The sequence below is a fragment of the Phyllostomus discolor genome, chromosome 3 (assembly GCF_004126475.2).
Source record: "Phyllostomus discolor isolate MPI-MPIP mPhyDis1 chromosome 3, mPhyDis1.pri.v3, whole genome shotgun sequence".
Classification (NCBI taxonomy): domain Eukaryota; kingdom Metazoa; phylum Chordata; class Mammalia; order Chiroptera; family Phyllostomidae; genus Phyllostomus; species Phyllostomus discolor.
In genome coordinates, this window is record NC_040905.2 from 182240893 (window position 1) to 182256992 (window position 16100).

General features: G+C 37.3%; 1 protein-coding gene across 2 annotated transcripts in view; it reads left to right on the forward strand.

Moving 5' to 3' along the window:
- Window positions 1-16100, forward strand: part of UBE2R2 (ubiquitin conjugating enzyme E2 R2) — a 98902-nt gene that overhangs the window by 69383 nt on the left and 13419 nt on the right. For both annotated transcript variants that reach the window (XM_036021838.1, XM_028511742.2), the window contains exon 2: window positions 4932-5018. In XM_036021838.1, the coding sequence (XP_035877731.1) occupies window positions 4932-5018 (87 nt within the window). The remainder of the gene's footprint in view (window positions 1-4931; window positions 5019-16100) is intronic.

Here is a 16100-nt window from a genome sequence, read left to right on the forward strand (position 1 = left end):
TCTTAGGATATAATCCCAGCAGTGGAATTGCCGGGTCAAAAGGCAGTTCTATTTTTAGTTTTCTGAGGAAATTCCATATTGTTTTCTACAGTGGCTGCACCCTTCCCCACTAGTTTTTATATTAGCTTCCTTTAAAAAAAAAAAAAAAAAGAGCTCTAATTCACATCTTAAAATTCATCCTTTCAAGGTGTACAATTTGATGGCTTTTAGTGTATTCACAAGATTGTACAACCATCACTGCCATCTAATTTCAGTGTATTTCATCACCTCTCCAAAGAAATTCCATACCCCCCTTCAGCAGTCATGCTCCATTCCTCCTACGACCCCAGTATCTTTGTATACCATACTGTCTCCTTAGACTTCTTCAGTATTGGATGGTTCCTCCTTTTTTCCCCATGACCTTTATCATTTTGAAGAGAACTGGTCAGGTATTTTGTAGACTGTCCCTCCATTTGGGTTTGCCTAATGTTTTTCTTATCATTAGCCTGGAGTTACGTGTTTTGGGATAAGAACACGACACGGATGAGCTGTTTTTCTCACTAGATCATGTCAGGGGAATCATGATTTTAACATGATTTAGCACTGGTGATGTTAACCGTGGTCACTTGGTTAAGGTGGTGCTGCCAGTTTCCTCCACCAGTTACTAGTTCTTCCTTTCCATACTTTATTCTTAGGAATTGAATTGTTAAATGCAGGCTACACTCAAGGCAAAGGAAATTAAATGGGATCTATGTTGGGAGTACTGCTCTATGGAAGATTTCTCTTCCCAGTATTTTTTCATTCAGCAATTTATACCAATGTGTACTCATTTATATTTTATACTTAAGTTTATCATCCAGTACTCTGAATGATTTTAGTTTTGGCCATAAGGAACCCTTTCATGTTGGCTCCTGACATGCCTGCATCTTTTTCTTTAGCATTTCCTTATTCTTTGAGACATTCTAAGATGCTCCAGGCTCATTTTGTATTTTTTCTGTCCTGGTTCTAGAATCAAGTATTTTTCCCACAAGCCTTGTTCCTGTTATTAGAATGAATAATATTTAGAAACCAAAATCTGAGGAACTGATGTGCTTATTGCTACTGGGTGTAACTGCTTTTGGGCCATAGCTTTTAAAAAATAGACTTATTGTGATTTTAATTCATATATACGATTCATTCATTTAGAATACACAGTTCCTTGGTTTATAGTATTTATAAATTTGTTCAACCATCACCACAATCAATTTTCAAACATTTCCTGTCAAAGGACCCAGATCTTTCAACATCACCTCTATTTCTTCGCAGTGTTACCCCTCAGCCCCTGCCCAAGGCATATACTAAACTATTCTGGACATTTCATAAATATGTTTTTTTTGTGTGTGTGTGTGACGCTTTTCTTGCATAGCTGATGTTTTGAGGTTCATCCATATGTGGCACGTGTCAGTTCTCTTCCATTGCTAATGTTTTAGTGTACGAATATATACAGCATTTTGTTTAACCATTTTTCAGTTGATGGACATTCAGGGTGTCTACATTTTGGTTGTTATACTGCCATGAATATTTGTGTACAAGTTCTTAAGTGGATATAATGTTTTTAATTTGTCTTGAGTATACACCTACTTGGTAGTGGACCTGGTGGGACACATGGTGACTATTCTTTCAAGAAACTGCTGGACTAGTCCTGGCTGGGTGGCTCAGTTGGTTAAAGTGTTGTTCTGTGCACCAAAAGGTTGCAGGTTGGGTCCCTTGTTGGTGTGTGTATTGAAGGCAGCTGATCAGTGTTTCTCACATCAAAGTTTCTGTCTCACTCTTCCTCCTTCCCCCTTCTCTCTATCTCCCCCCCCCTTTCCCTTTTTCTCTCTCTCTAAAATCAAAAATATCCTTGAATGAGAACAGAGTCTTATGGCTATTTCAAAAGATATAACTTCATTAGTTTTGCATGTGAATATTCAGTTGTCTCAAAACAATCTGCTGAAAAGGATTTTTCAATTTGTATAAAATTGTCCTTACACTAGTACCAAACTGTCTTGATCACTGTAGTTTTGTAGTATGTTTTAAAATTGAAAAGTGTGAGTTTTTTAGATTGCTGTGGTCCCATGAATTAGTATTTAGTACCAGTCTTTTCATTTCTGGAGAGAAGACAACTGGGATTTCCGTAGATCTCTTTTCTCCTCATCCCTCTCCCAGGCTTTGTGTATTTGTCTGGGCAAGCCTTTAATACTTGGCTAGGTGGTTGCAAGTTGTACCTTAGCTTCCATTTCCTTATTGTGCAGATCTTCAAGTTCAGCTTTCTGATTACTTCTCATGACTTTCCTGAGTATGTGCATATAGTTTGGGCATATGCACAGCCCCACATTGACCTTGTCTTCTAGATTCTTAGGAATTTGTCAGAGCTTCTCAAAGCTTTTATGGGCTTCTCATATCCCAGTTTTTCCTATTAAATTTTTTGGTTAGTCTATTGTTTGATAGATTCTTCTAGGGAATCACCAGGAAGGCCAAGGAATGACAGCTTTTTGGGAGTAAGGCTTTGAAGAAGTTCCAGTTCATTCTGTGGCTGTTGGTCTTTACTTCAAGTGTATGCTGTTAGTAAGCCTACCATGGCTCTGGAGAGCAGGGCAGGGAGTAGGACAAGTTAAAACACCACGAAGTTCACTGTTCTAATTGAGGTTCAGCTGTTTTTCTTAATAGATACTCCCTGAATTGCTGCAAGCCTTTGGTTATTTTCTAGATTCTAAAGAAGTTGATTCTCACAATTTTTGTCAATTTTCTCAATGTTTTTATTGAAGAAAGAATTTTTAAGGGTTCTGTCACTGCCATTTTCATTAATGTCTTTAGCTTATTTACTCTTAGCTTGTCCTTTCATCCTCTTCTTCACTCCCTTTTACTGGTATTGTCAGATGAGGCTTTTTCTGGATTTTATTATATTTGAAATATGATATATCGCCAAGTGTTACAGAACCTCACCTGTGCTGTTCTGGAACAGCTGTGGGGTTCAAGTGCCTGCTGCCAAGAAGCATGACTCCCAATGCAATAGTTTGGTGAAAAGAGGAAAGGGGTTGTTTATTTAAAGGCTATACAGATTTAAAATAATGGCGGATTTCTGCCATTAAGTCCCACTCCCTTTAAAACACCCAAAAACAAATAGTTCTGCCCCTGCTTTGCTAAACCAGGCCAGTTTCAGAATATGCCAGTCAGAGGTACTGTCTTTTAGAAAAGCAGAAATCCACGGCTCAGCATTCCTGGTCACAGTTCAGCATTCCAGGTGTCTTCTGCTAATCTGTGTTTGGTTAGGCAGGTTCCTCAGCGGGTCTCTTTTCTTTCTTTAGCTCTTAATCCAAAAAGTACATGGGATCTCCTACTCCAAACCACATAGCATATCCTTACACACCAGACCTCATGGTGAATGGTTGGAGCAGGGCAGGGGGGCCTCTTTACCATTTCAAACCAAATGGTTGCTGCTGCTCCTTCTTACTACACCAGGCCACATGGCAGAGTCTTGACTCCCAGCCAGCATGGCTCGTACCTTACACACCAGCTCTTATGGCAGGGCAGACCACTTTACTACAAACTGCATAGCTGCTTGCTGCTTTTCTCTCTCAGACCTCATGGCTGAATTCTCCTGCTTCCTGGCTCCTTCCTCATGGCTGCATCTCCGCTCTCAGCCCGCCCTTATTTTTAAATGCTGACCTGGAACTTCCCACGGGTCCTCATATCCAGCCCTTCCCACAATGTGCTACTTTTGCCCAGTCCCCCATATCTTTCACTTTCTTTTGGCTCCCATTGTTTTTTTCTTTTTTTAATTGGCTGCCATCTTTAGTAGGGCAGGAGTATCCCCTGGCATGGTTGTCTCCGCCTCCCTGCCTCTTGCACAGACACTGTATCAGCTCCCAGTTATGTTACCCTAGGCAGAGCACAGCTATTAACCTGCCTTTTGTTATGCAAAGTATCTTGTATCATCCATTTCCACTTCCTCCAATCCAGGTTTGTGGGAAATTCTGCTATTTTCTGGGATCCTGTTTTGCATGCTGTTACACAAGGACATTTAATGTATCAGTATTAGCAATAGCAAAAGGTGAAAAAACTCCAAGTGCCTCAAAATAAGGAATGATTTATCTATATATCCATATGATTCAATATTATGCATATACTAACAGTCATACATTTGAATTTATTTTATGACATACAAAAACATTTATGATAGGTAGAAAAACAGTATAAAATACAATATATTCAAATCTTTGAAAATAAGTTTTGCAAAGAAATAAGCATATGTATGTATCAAGAAACTACTGGAAGGAGCTATTTAAAAATGGTAGCATTTGTTATCTGGGTGGTGGTTAAATTATGTGAGTGAAGAAAATACTGCCCTGGTCAGTGTGTCTCATTGGTTGGAGCATAGTCCTGTAATCAAAAGGTTGCTGGTTCAATTCCTGGTCAGGGTACATGTCTAGGTTGTGGATTTGATTCCCATTTGATTCCCAGATTTGATTCTCCTGCCCCCATATGCAGGAGGCAGCCCGTTGATGTTTCTTTTTCTTTCTATCTCTCTTTCCCCCCACTTCCCCTCGCTCCCCCCCTGCCTCCCTTCCCCTCTTGGGATGAGAATAAAATAAACCTTTAAAAAAACTTTGTTCTATATTACTTACCATAATGTTATATTAATTATTTTAATTAATGTGACATACCATTACTGTTTTCACTCATGTGAGCTCAATTAAAAATTATGTAGCTATTGAGTTTTGTTGATTCAACACAAACTCTTAGAAATATTTGAAGAGATGATGTAATAAAAGCCCTGGCATTAGGGTGACAAAATATATATGAGCTATTTTAATCCCCAGACTCTACTCTATACAAAGGAATTTTGTTGCATTGAGGTATAATAGGATAATTATTAGGCAAATGAATAACCTGTAATCTCATTTATTAGCATTTTGTGTTTTTCTTTTCAGGCGCATATTAAATTTCCTATTGACTACCCATATTCACCACCTACCTTCAGATTCTTGACCAAAATGTGGCACCCCAACATTTATGAGGTAAGAGACATCATAAATTTCTCTGAAGATTTGTTTTTTAGTTATAGTTTTTAAAAATTGCCTTTATAATTCAGTATGCTGTGGTAGTTAATGCTGTAGCCACAAAGGACTAATTATGGTTTCCCACTTTTAGTTAATAATAATGTCTAGTTTAATTGTTCAAAATTAAGGGTAGTTTTATAATACCAATGTATAGTTTAGTTAATTTAAGATTGAGGCTTTAGGCCTTTGCTGCTCATTGCTAAGATATAATGCATATGTGTTAATAACATTTGCATTTTTAAAATTTAGTCGATAAAGTCATACCAATTTATTTGTGTACCTGTCCTCTAGCTTCACAGCAAGGGTCACCTGTTGCTATGAACAGAGATTCAGCTTTTTGGGGGGATTTATCCTACTATATTTGGACTGCCCTCCTTTCAGGAGCTGCTGCAGAGCAGTTGAGAGCCCCTTTTGGAATAAATCCAAGGTGAGGTTCTTTCACTGGACAAGACCCACATGCCTGGGGAAATCATTTCTAGTTTTGTGGGTGAAATTTACCTAGCTTTATGTTAATCGGTATGGATGCTAAAATGATGCATTATGTTTCTCAGAATAATATTTCAGGGCCCACTAAATATCCCTTGAGTATACTCTTTTACCATTCTGTAAATTTTTTCATTGCAATAGAGCTCTGAAGTGGTGTCATTTTATTGAGCTATGACCTGAGCATTAAATTTGCTTTAAAAATTTTTAAATTTAATCTTTATTGTATTTTTATTTTTAGGGGGGGGGGAAGAGAGGGAGAGAAACATCAATGTATAAGAGAACTGTCTATCAGTTGCCTCTTGCCTGCCTCCAACGGAGGACCTGGCCTGCAACCCAGGCATGTGCCGTGACTGGAAATTGAACCAGCAACCTTTCAGTTTGTGTGATGATGCCCAACACACTGAGCCACACCACTCAGGGCTAAATTTGTTTTTTAAAAGTTATAGTCTTAGTCATATAGTGCCTTTTTTGGCTTGCTGGGTATTGGGAAGCACTTTTCCTCCAGATTGTATAGACTTTAAAATGCTTGTGGGCGAGAAATGGAGAACTCACTTTATTTAGGGTCCTTAATTTGGATCTCAGTCTGTATAAATTAGTGTGCTGGAACAGCTTTATTGTTTTTCACAACCTGCTTTTTCTGTAAGGTGTTATCTTCATTCTTCTTCAGGACAAACTGGTGCCCAAGAGGTGATATATAGTTACATTTTTAGAGATAAAGCTCCTAAAATACTATCTTCTTTAGTATCTTCAGTATTTGACATAACCACAATACAAATAATAGTGAATACCTTATATTATTCTGTATAAAAGAATTATCCTGTTGTAGAAGAGAGATTATAGAAATAATTCAGTATTTCATAAGTTTAAACTGCATTCAGCACACACAAATATTTTTGTGCTCCTGCCCATTTAATAATCAAAATTTCTTGCCTTCAAAACCATGTAGTATATATGGATTTTAGATAGCAAGAGAGAATTGAGAAGACTGAAGCTTTTATCTTGCTATAGAGAACTAATTCACCTTAGAGCCATATACTCACTTATTTCCATCTGTTTTCTAACTCTCAAACTCCTTTCAAAAAAGAAACAAATGAACCAGAATAAAGGATTCAGAGTTCTGAAAAAGGGAAGTATGTAGGTAGATAAACTCCCCTTTTCACTGTTTTTTACTACTTAGGTGTGGGCTATTCTGTGTCATAAGAGTTAGCATTGGGTCATTATTTTTAAAATAGTTTTCATATTTATAATAAAAGTTTTAACAATAAAATCATGCATGTCTTATAAATATTCTATTGTTTTCTGTACCTTAAATGTTTTATTTTAAAATAAGTGATAAGTCATAGTTAAGAATTAAATTTGATGTAGTCCTTTTGATTCAAAGGACTACAGAAATTCTCATAAACTCTCTCATAGGAGACTTTTCTCACATTGTTTGATATACCTTGGGTATATTTTGGAAATGTTAATTAAAGTTGAATTTTTTGAGGTCCCATGTCAGTATTTGTGATTCTTAGAGATTATGGGGGCTCATGGGCCTTGGCCAAAAAGATATTCTTGGAAGTTGCATTCTACTCACCTGCCTATGCTAGAAACACAGTGGATTTTGATGTCCAGTTGCTATAATCACCAAAATGTTTACTGCAGAGTTATTTATACCTGAGTATACAAGGGGGAAACAATGACAGTAACAACAAAACAAAAATTAAAAAGCAGATGCATACTCAAATTCCAAAATACAGGAATTGATAAAGAGTTTTTGGTATATTAAGTCAGTGAGCACTAAAAATAAATATTACGGACTATTATTGGTTAAACATAGAGTTTAATATATCAAGTTTTAAAAATTACAAGAGCTTTGGCTAGTTTTAAATACATCCATAGGCACACTACTACAGCCCCCCAAATTAAAACTACTGTCTTATATGAGCGAATTCAATTATTTTAACATTTCCTTTATCATTGCTGTGTTTGTGAAATTTATGAATATTGGAGAGCAAACAGAATTTAATATGAACTTTTCATCAATGATTGTGCTGCACAATCTACTCCTTTCTGTTTTTTTGTAATATGTTGAGTGAACTGAAAAAATATTTTCCTGGTTATGTGTTGTGTGCTCAGAAGTAGACAACCAACTAGAACCCCACTGGCTTCACAAACCATGTTAATGCATGAAGTTTTCACGCACATTGTTCTTCACTGTGAACATGACAGCTCTGGCAACTCAGTCTCACTGCTCTTTGATAGTTATTTACAAAAAAAATAATATACATTAAAAAAATTTACAGTACACTACTTTTCATAGTAGTTTTTTAAACATTTATTTTAAATATGTTTTACTGATTATGCTATTACAGTTGTCCCATTTCCCCCTCTTTATTCTCCTCCACCCTACACATCCCCTGCCACCCCCATTCACCCCCTTTAGTTTATGTCCGTGGGTCATACATATACGTTCTTTGGCTTCCACATTTCCTATACTATTCTTAACCTCCTCCTATTTTCCACCTACCATTTATGCTACGTAATCTCTGTACCTTTTCCCCCTCTGTCCCCCTCCCACTCCCCTGCTGATAACCCTCTGTGTGATTTCCATTTCTGTGGTTCCCTTCCTCTTAGTTGTTTGCTTAGTTTGTTTTTATTTTTGTTTTAGGTTCAGTTGTTAGTAACTGTGAGTTTGTTGTCATTTTATGGTTCGTATTTTTTATCTTTTTTTTTTTAGATAAGTCCCTTTAACATTTCATATAATAAGGGCTTGGTGATGGTGAACAACTTCAACTTGACATTATCTGGAAAGCACTTTATCTGCCCTTCCATTCTAAATGATAGCTTTGCTGGATAGAGTCATCTTGGATATAGGTACTTGCTTTTCTCATGACTTCAAATACTTCTTTCCAACCCCTTCTTTGCCTGTAAGGTCTCTTTTGAGAAATTAGCTGACAGCTTTATGGGCACTCCTTTGTAGGTAACTGTCTCCTTTTCTCTTGCTGTTTTGAAGATTCTCTCCTCTTTAATCTTGGATAACATAATTATGATGTACCTTGGTGTATTCCTCCTTGGGTCCAACTTCTTTGGGACTCTCAGAGCTTCCTGGACTTCCTGGAAGTCTATTTCCTTTGCCAGATTGGAGAAGTTCTCCTTCATTATGTTTTCAAATAAGTTTTCAATTTCTTGCTCTTCCTCTTCTCCTTCTGGCACCCCTATGATTTGGATATTGGAATGTTTAAAGATGTCCTGGAGGTTCCTAAGCCTCTTCTCATTTTTTTGAATTCTTGTTTCTTCATTCTGTTCTGGTTGAATGTTTCTTTCTTCCTCTGGTCTACACTGTTGATTTTGAGTCCCAGTTTCCTTCCCGTCACTGTTGGTTCCCTGTACATTTTCCTTCATTTCACGTAGCATAGCCTTCATATTTTCCTCTAATTTGCAACCATACTCAACCAAGTCTGTGAGCAGCCTGATTACCAGTGTTTTGAACTGTGCATCTGATGGGTTGGCTGTCTCTTTGTTGCTTAGTTGTATTTTTTCTGGAGCTTCAATTTGTTCTTTCATTTGGTCCTTTTTTTTTTTTTTTTTGGTCTTGTGGTGCCTGTTAGGTAGCAAGGGGCGAGAAAACCCAAGTTGCTGTTTTGTGACACTCTCCGTGGGTGAGGGGTTGGAGAGGGAACAGGGCCACTTGCTCTGATCTCTGCCGGTTTTCAGTTACTTCCCCCGCTTCCCACAATCAAATTGGGCCTTTCTGGTGCTGATTTCCTAGTAGGCTGGCTTATGTACATTTTAGGGCCCTGTGGTTCTCTCCAATGAACTCTTCTATGAGGCTGGGAATTTCTCCCACTGCTGCCTCGACCACCACAGGTGTTTTCAGTCAGAAGCTTTGAGTCTTGATTTCCTTGTGCTGGACCCCTGGGTTGCTCTGCTTATCTCATTCCCTGGCTGTTCTTCCTGGTTTTATCTGCTCTTGAATGTGGGACCACCCAGTCTGCCAGCCACCACCTCACCAGGTCCGCCAGTCACTGCTTTGCCAGGAGTCCTGTCCACCCGGCTGCCCGTCTCTGTCCCTCCTACTAGTCTGGATGATTGTTTCTTCTTTAACTCCTTGGTTGTCAGACTTCCATACAGTTTGATTTTCTGTCTGTTCTGGTTGTTTTCTATTTTTAAGTTTGTTGTACTCCTTTTGATTGTGCAAGGAGGCACAGTGTGTCTACCTATGCCTCCATCTTGGCCAGAAGTCTAATTAACCTTCAGATACCTGTCTTTTTCTGCCATTTCTCTCATGCTATCCACCTATATGGTCTTTCTTTACTCCATGTACCTCATTATGTTTACAGGGGGTATATTTTGATAGGAAGTATATTTGAATCATTGAAATAACAAGATGTTTTATAATAAGGATTTATTCCCTTATTTGATAGCAATAAAATTTTTTTCAGATAGTAAAACAAATGGGTAGCTTAGTTGGTACTGCTTTGATCATCCAACATATTATATCTCTTTCTCTTTGATTATTGTTATTCTCTTCTTTGTTTAGTGGAATTAGCTCATAGAGCTCCTGTGTGGTATTTTTTTTGATTTCTCAGAGAATTTATTTTAATGGTTATTCTCCCCAGGAATCAAATAATGAAGCCACAGAAATCACATTAGAATTGATTATAAAGTTTTAGTATTGCATTCTCTGATTTTGCAAGCCTAGCACAAACTGCTTAACTTCATTATTTTTAATTCATTTCAAAAGAATTTTAGTTTTTCTTTTTAAAAAAATTTATTGGTGTGACACTGGTTATCAAAGTTTTACAGGTTTCAGGTGCACAGTTCTACAACACATCGTCTGTACGCTGTACTGTGTGTTCACCACCCCAAGTCAAGTCTCCGTCCATCACCATTTATCCCCCCATACCATCCCCCACCTCCTTCCACCCTCTTCCTCCTGGCAGTCTTGACACTGTTGTCCTGTCCATGAGTTCTTTCTCTTTTTGTTTCTTTTTTTTGCTCATAAATTTTAAATACAAAATTTTTAAGCCTAAAACATTTAGAGTAGTTTTTTTATTAAAATGCTTTGATTTCACTGTCTAGGAGTTTTAAAAAGCATATTAAAAATATTAAGTTTAAACCCACTTCTTTTAAAAAATTACTTTGAAATAATTTTAGACTTAAAAAGTTTCCAAAACAGTACAGAAAGTTTATATATATATATATATATATATATATATATATTTTTTTTTTTTTTTTTTTTTTTTACTCAGATTCCTCTAATGTTAATATGTTATAAACAACCATGGTGTGTTTACCAAAACTATTAAGTAAACTACAGGCTTTATTTAGAACAAAGTGTGTAATTGAAAACTTAAAACATATATTACTTGTCCTTAGCTGCTCTTTATTCTTCTAGGTGAGACAAAGTCTATTTTTGTATTGTGTTGTTAAAGAACTAGAAACAAGGTACTTCAACTCTGTAATGATTTTTATTTTTTAAACTTCACTTGAGGGTATGTTTCTTAATGAGAGACACATTGATTGGGTGGGTGGCAGGGGGCGGAGGGGAGAAACATTGATCAGTTGCCTCCTGTATGCCCCTGACTGGGGCCCCAGCTTGCAGCAGAGGTAAGTGTCCTGAGTGGAGATTGAACCCATAACCTTTTGGTGTACAAGACAATGTTCCAACTAACAGAGCCACTCGGCCAGGGCATGAACTCTGTAATCTTTCTTTTTCTAAGATTTTATTTACTTATTTTTAGAGAGGGGAAGGAAGAGAGGGGGAGAGGAAGAGAAACATCAATGTGTGGTTGCTTCTCATGTGCATCATACCAGGGACTTGGCCTACAACCCAGGCATGTGCCCTGACTGGGAATTGAACCGTCGATCCTTTGCTTTGCAGCCCGTGCTCATTCCACTGAGCTACACCAGCCAAGGCAAAATATTTTATCTTTTTGAACCAGGAACTGTTCCAGGTGCCTTTTGCAGTCTTTCAGGGAATAGAATTTTTTTTCCATTAGGAGAATTTTGTAAACACTAAAATAAATGGAAATTTGAAGGTGCAGTGTCTGGTAAATATGGCGGATAAATCAGAAATTCCCAGCCAAGCTGTAACAGTTTTTGCTTGGTCATCAAAAAACATGTGGTCTTGTGTTGTCCTGATAGAAGGTTATGCATTTTGTTGACTAATTCCAGATGATTTTCTTTGAATGTTCCTTTTAGTTGGTCTAATTGGGAGCAGCACTTGAAGGAATTAATTGTTTGGTTTTTAGGAAGGAGCTCTTAATAGAGAACTCCTTTCCAGTCCCATCATTTAACACAATACCTTCTTTGGGTGAAGATCGGCATTTGGGTGGTTGGTGGTGGTGAAGTTCACTTGCTCCAGGATCTCTTCTGTTGCACATTATTGTAAAGTATCCATTCTTCATCACCCATCACAGTGTTTTAAGAATGAAATGTTTTCCTTATGTTTAAGTAGAAAATCACATACAGAAATACAGTCAAGAAGGTTTTTTTCCACTTAAACTGTGTGGAACCCAAATATCGAAGCAAGTAACATAACCAAGCTGGTGCAAATGATTTTCATTGCTTGATTTGGATATTTTGAGTGTGTCAGCTATCTCCCATATGATGTAACATTGTTTTTTCTCAGTGTCTCAAATTTGATTGCTATCAACTTCAATTGGTCTACCTAACTATGGAGCATCGTGCAGAGAGAAATTTCTAGCACAAAACCGAGCAAACCACTCTTGATGTGTTCAGTCAGTTACAGCACCTTCTCCATACACTGCACAAATCTTATTTTGCATTTCAGTTGCAGTTTTAACCTTTCTTGAAATGATAAAACATAATATACCAAAAATGTGTATTTTCTTCCATCTTTAATATTAAAATTGGTACACAAAATTCACCAATTTTGATTTTTTTATGCACACTGATATGACAGGTATCACAATACAATCTAAGAAGATACTTTCAAATGAAATTAAAGGCCACTAGGCACTAGTAAAGCCATCTTATAGGAAAAAAATGAATGAATCTTTTGGCCAGCCCAATAATTTGTGCCAAGCAGGATTTAATGTATATTTTTCTGATTATGTTCATGGATTTGCAGGTCTTCTGCATTCTAAATTTAAGATATGGGTAAGAAGTTTCTCTAGGCAGTGATGTGCTCAAATTTGGCTGCATATCAGAATCATGTGGTGATGTTAAAAATAATACTGGAGATTTCAGTGTAATTGGATTTGGATGGGGCCATGGTAAAATAGGCTTCATTTTACATTATAGAACTGCCTTTATGGAGACCTAGAACTTTCCCATTATTATAATCATCATCATCTTTTTCCCCCCTCCTCTACCTCCTCCTTCTCTTCCTCATTTCTCCCCACCCTCCTTTTTTAGATCCTCACCCAAGGACATGTTTTATTGTTTTTTAGGAGGGAGGGAGGAGAGAGAAACATGGATCAGTTTCTCATTGATCAGTTGGAGCCTCCTGCTTGTGCCCTGACAGGACTAAACTCGCATCCTGTTGGTACATGGGCTGATGGTCCAAGTAACTGAGCCAGGGGCCAGAGTTCCTCCTCCTCCTTTTGAAAATAATTTATTGATGTGAAATTCACATACATAAACCACTTATTTTTTTTTAAGATTTTATTTATTTTTAGACAGAGGGGAAGGGAGGGAAAAAGGGAGAGAAACATCAATGTGTGGTTGCCTCTCCAGCGCCCCTTACTAAGGGACCTGGCCTGCAACCCAGGCATGTCCCTGGCTGGGAATTAAACCAATGACCTTTTGGTTCGCAGGCCATCGCTCAATCCTGAGCTATACCAGCCAGGGCTAAAGTAAACCATTTAATGTGAAGCCATGTCGGTTGCATTTACTATCCTCCCATTGTTGTACAACTACTACCTCTATATGTACAGCATTTCCATCACTCCAGTGTAAAACACCTTACCCAATAAGCAATTTCTCTCTATTTCCATTTTTCCTTAGACTCTGACAACCACCAGTTATTGTTCTCTCTGTATTATCTATCTGGATATTTCATATAAATGGAATTACATAAATGATACTTGTGACCTTTTGTGTATGGTTTTCACTTAGCATGTTTTGGAGGTTCACCCATGTTGTAGCATATATCAGCACTTCATTCCTCTTTATTGCCAAATAATATTCCATTGTGTATGTATCACTGTTTATTCGTTTGTCTATTGATAGGCTTTTGGGTGTATAATTAGTGCTGCTGTGACCGTATGTATGTGTACATGTGTATTTATTTAAGTACCTTTTTCACTTCTTTTGGTTATATACCTAGGGGTGAAATTGTGGGGACAAATAGTAATTCTTTGTTTTGTTTTTTAAAGAACTGCCAAACTGTCATACAGACAGTTTGTCAGTTCCCCCCAATAATATATGAGGGTTTCAGTTTCTTCACATGCTTATGGATACACCCTTATTTTCCCTGCCTCCCTCCCCCTCTCTTTCTCTCCCTCTTTCCTTCCTTCCTTCCTGGCTATCCTAAGGGAAGGCAAATTGATACCTCGTTTTTATTTGCATTTCCCTTAATTACTAATGATGTTGAACATTCTTGTGCTTATTGCCACTTATATGTCTTCTTCAGAGAAATGTCTGTTAAAGTCCTTTGTCCGTTTTTTAATTGGCTAGTTTGTCTTTTTGTCTTTGACTTCTAGGAGTTCCTTATATATTATGGATAGTAAATCCTTATTAGATATATGACTTGCAAATATTTCCTCACATATTTTTAGGTTTTTCACTTTATTGATAATGTCCTTGGCATAAAAGTTTTTCATCAAAATGAAAACTTTTTTGTTTGTTGCTCATACTTTTGGTGTCTCATCTAATCTGTTAACAAATCCAGAGTCATGAAGATTTACCCGTTTTGTTAAAAAGAGTTTTATGATTTTTACTCTTAGATCTTTGTTCCATTTGAGTTAATTTTGTATGTGGTGTTCAGTAGGAGCCCAACTTATTTCCCCATTGAATGGACTTAGTATCCTTGTCAAAAATTATTGACTATAGCTGTATAGGTGAATTTATGGTCTGTATGTCTCCCATTGTGCCAGTTTTAAATTGTCTTAATGACTGTAGCTTTGTGGTAAGTTTTGAAATCAGGAAATGGGAGTCCTTTCACTTTCTTATTCTGTTTCAAGTTGTTTTAACTATGGTGGGTCCCTTAAATTTCCATATACATTTTAGGATCAGTGTGTCAGTTTCTACAAAAAGGTATTATGTTGAATCTGTAGGATCAAATTGGGGAATGTTTTCTTTCATCTTAACATGAAATCTTCCTACCCATGAACACAGGATGTTCTTTTATTTATTTAGGTCTTCTTTAATTTCTTTGAGCTATGTTTTGTAGTTTTCTGTGTGCAAGTCCTTAACCTTCCTTTAGTTGTAAATGGAATTGTTTTCTTAATATCCTTTTTAGGGTGTGCATTGCTGGTGTATAGAAATAAAACAGACTTTTGAGTATTGACCTTGTACCCTGCAACTTTGCTGAATTTGCTTTATTAGCTCTACTTGTTTATTAGTAGCTTTCTTGTGGATTTTTGGAGTTTTTTGTCACTTGCAAATGAAAATAGTTTTATTTCTCCCTTTCCAATTTGTTTGCCTTTTATTTTTTATTCAAACTAGGTTCTTTGCCACTTGGGTAGGTAGACTAATGGTTCCTCAGAGATGTCCACTCCTACTTCCTAGAATTATTATATATTAGGTTACATATTAAAGGGGAATCAAGGTTGCTGATCAGCTGACCTTAAAATAAAGAAATTATTCTGAATTATCTAGGTGGGCCCAGCATAAACATAAATGAGAATAAGAGGAGATGTGACTTTGAAAGAAAGTCCCATAGAAATACGGTGCTTGTTTTGAGGATGAGAGAAAGAGGGCCAAGACCAAAGGAATGTGGGTGGCCTTTAGAAACTAGGAGGGACAAGGAAAGGGATTCTTAATGCCCCCAGGAAGGAGTGCATTGCTGAAGGCACATTGACTTTAGCTCTGTGAGAGCAGTGTCAGGCTTTGACTTACAAAACTAAAGAATAATAAATTTGAGTTGTTTCAGGCCGCTGAATGTGCAGTAATTCATTACAGTAGCAGTACAAAGCAAATACAACCACCCAACTATATTTTATCCTATCTTTTCTGATGTTGGTTTATTTCTCCAGGCAAACTCATGTCCAAATTTCCTTCGGGTTGTTTAAAATTATACTAATTATTAAGGGCCCATGTCACAGTTCCTCAGCCATTAAGGCTTTTATTCTTCCATACCCACCTCTTAGGTGTCTGCTGTCCAGATACACCTAGTTTCTCTCCTGGTTTCTGTCATGCATTTTCACTTTTCTCATGACATCTAACAATAATAGAGGTTGGTTTTTGTTTTTGTTTTTATTTTTTATAGAGGGAGAGGAATGGAGGGAGAGAAGCACTGATGTGAGAGAGAAACATGGATCAGGGCCTCACACATGTGCCCCAACCGGGACGAGCCTACAACCCAGGCATGTGCCCCAGCCTAGAAATGAACCGACCCTTGGCTTTGTGGGATGACACCCAACCAGCTGAGCCATACCAGTC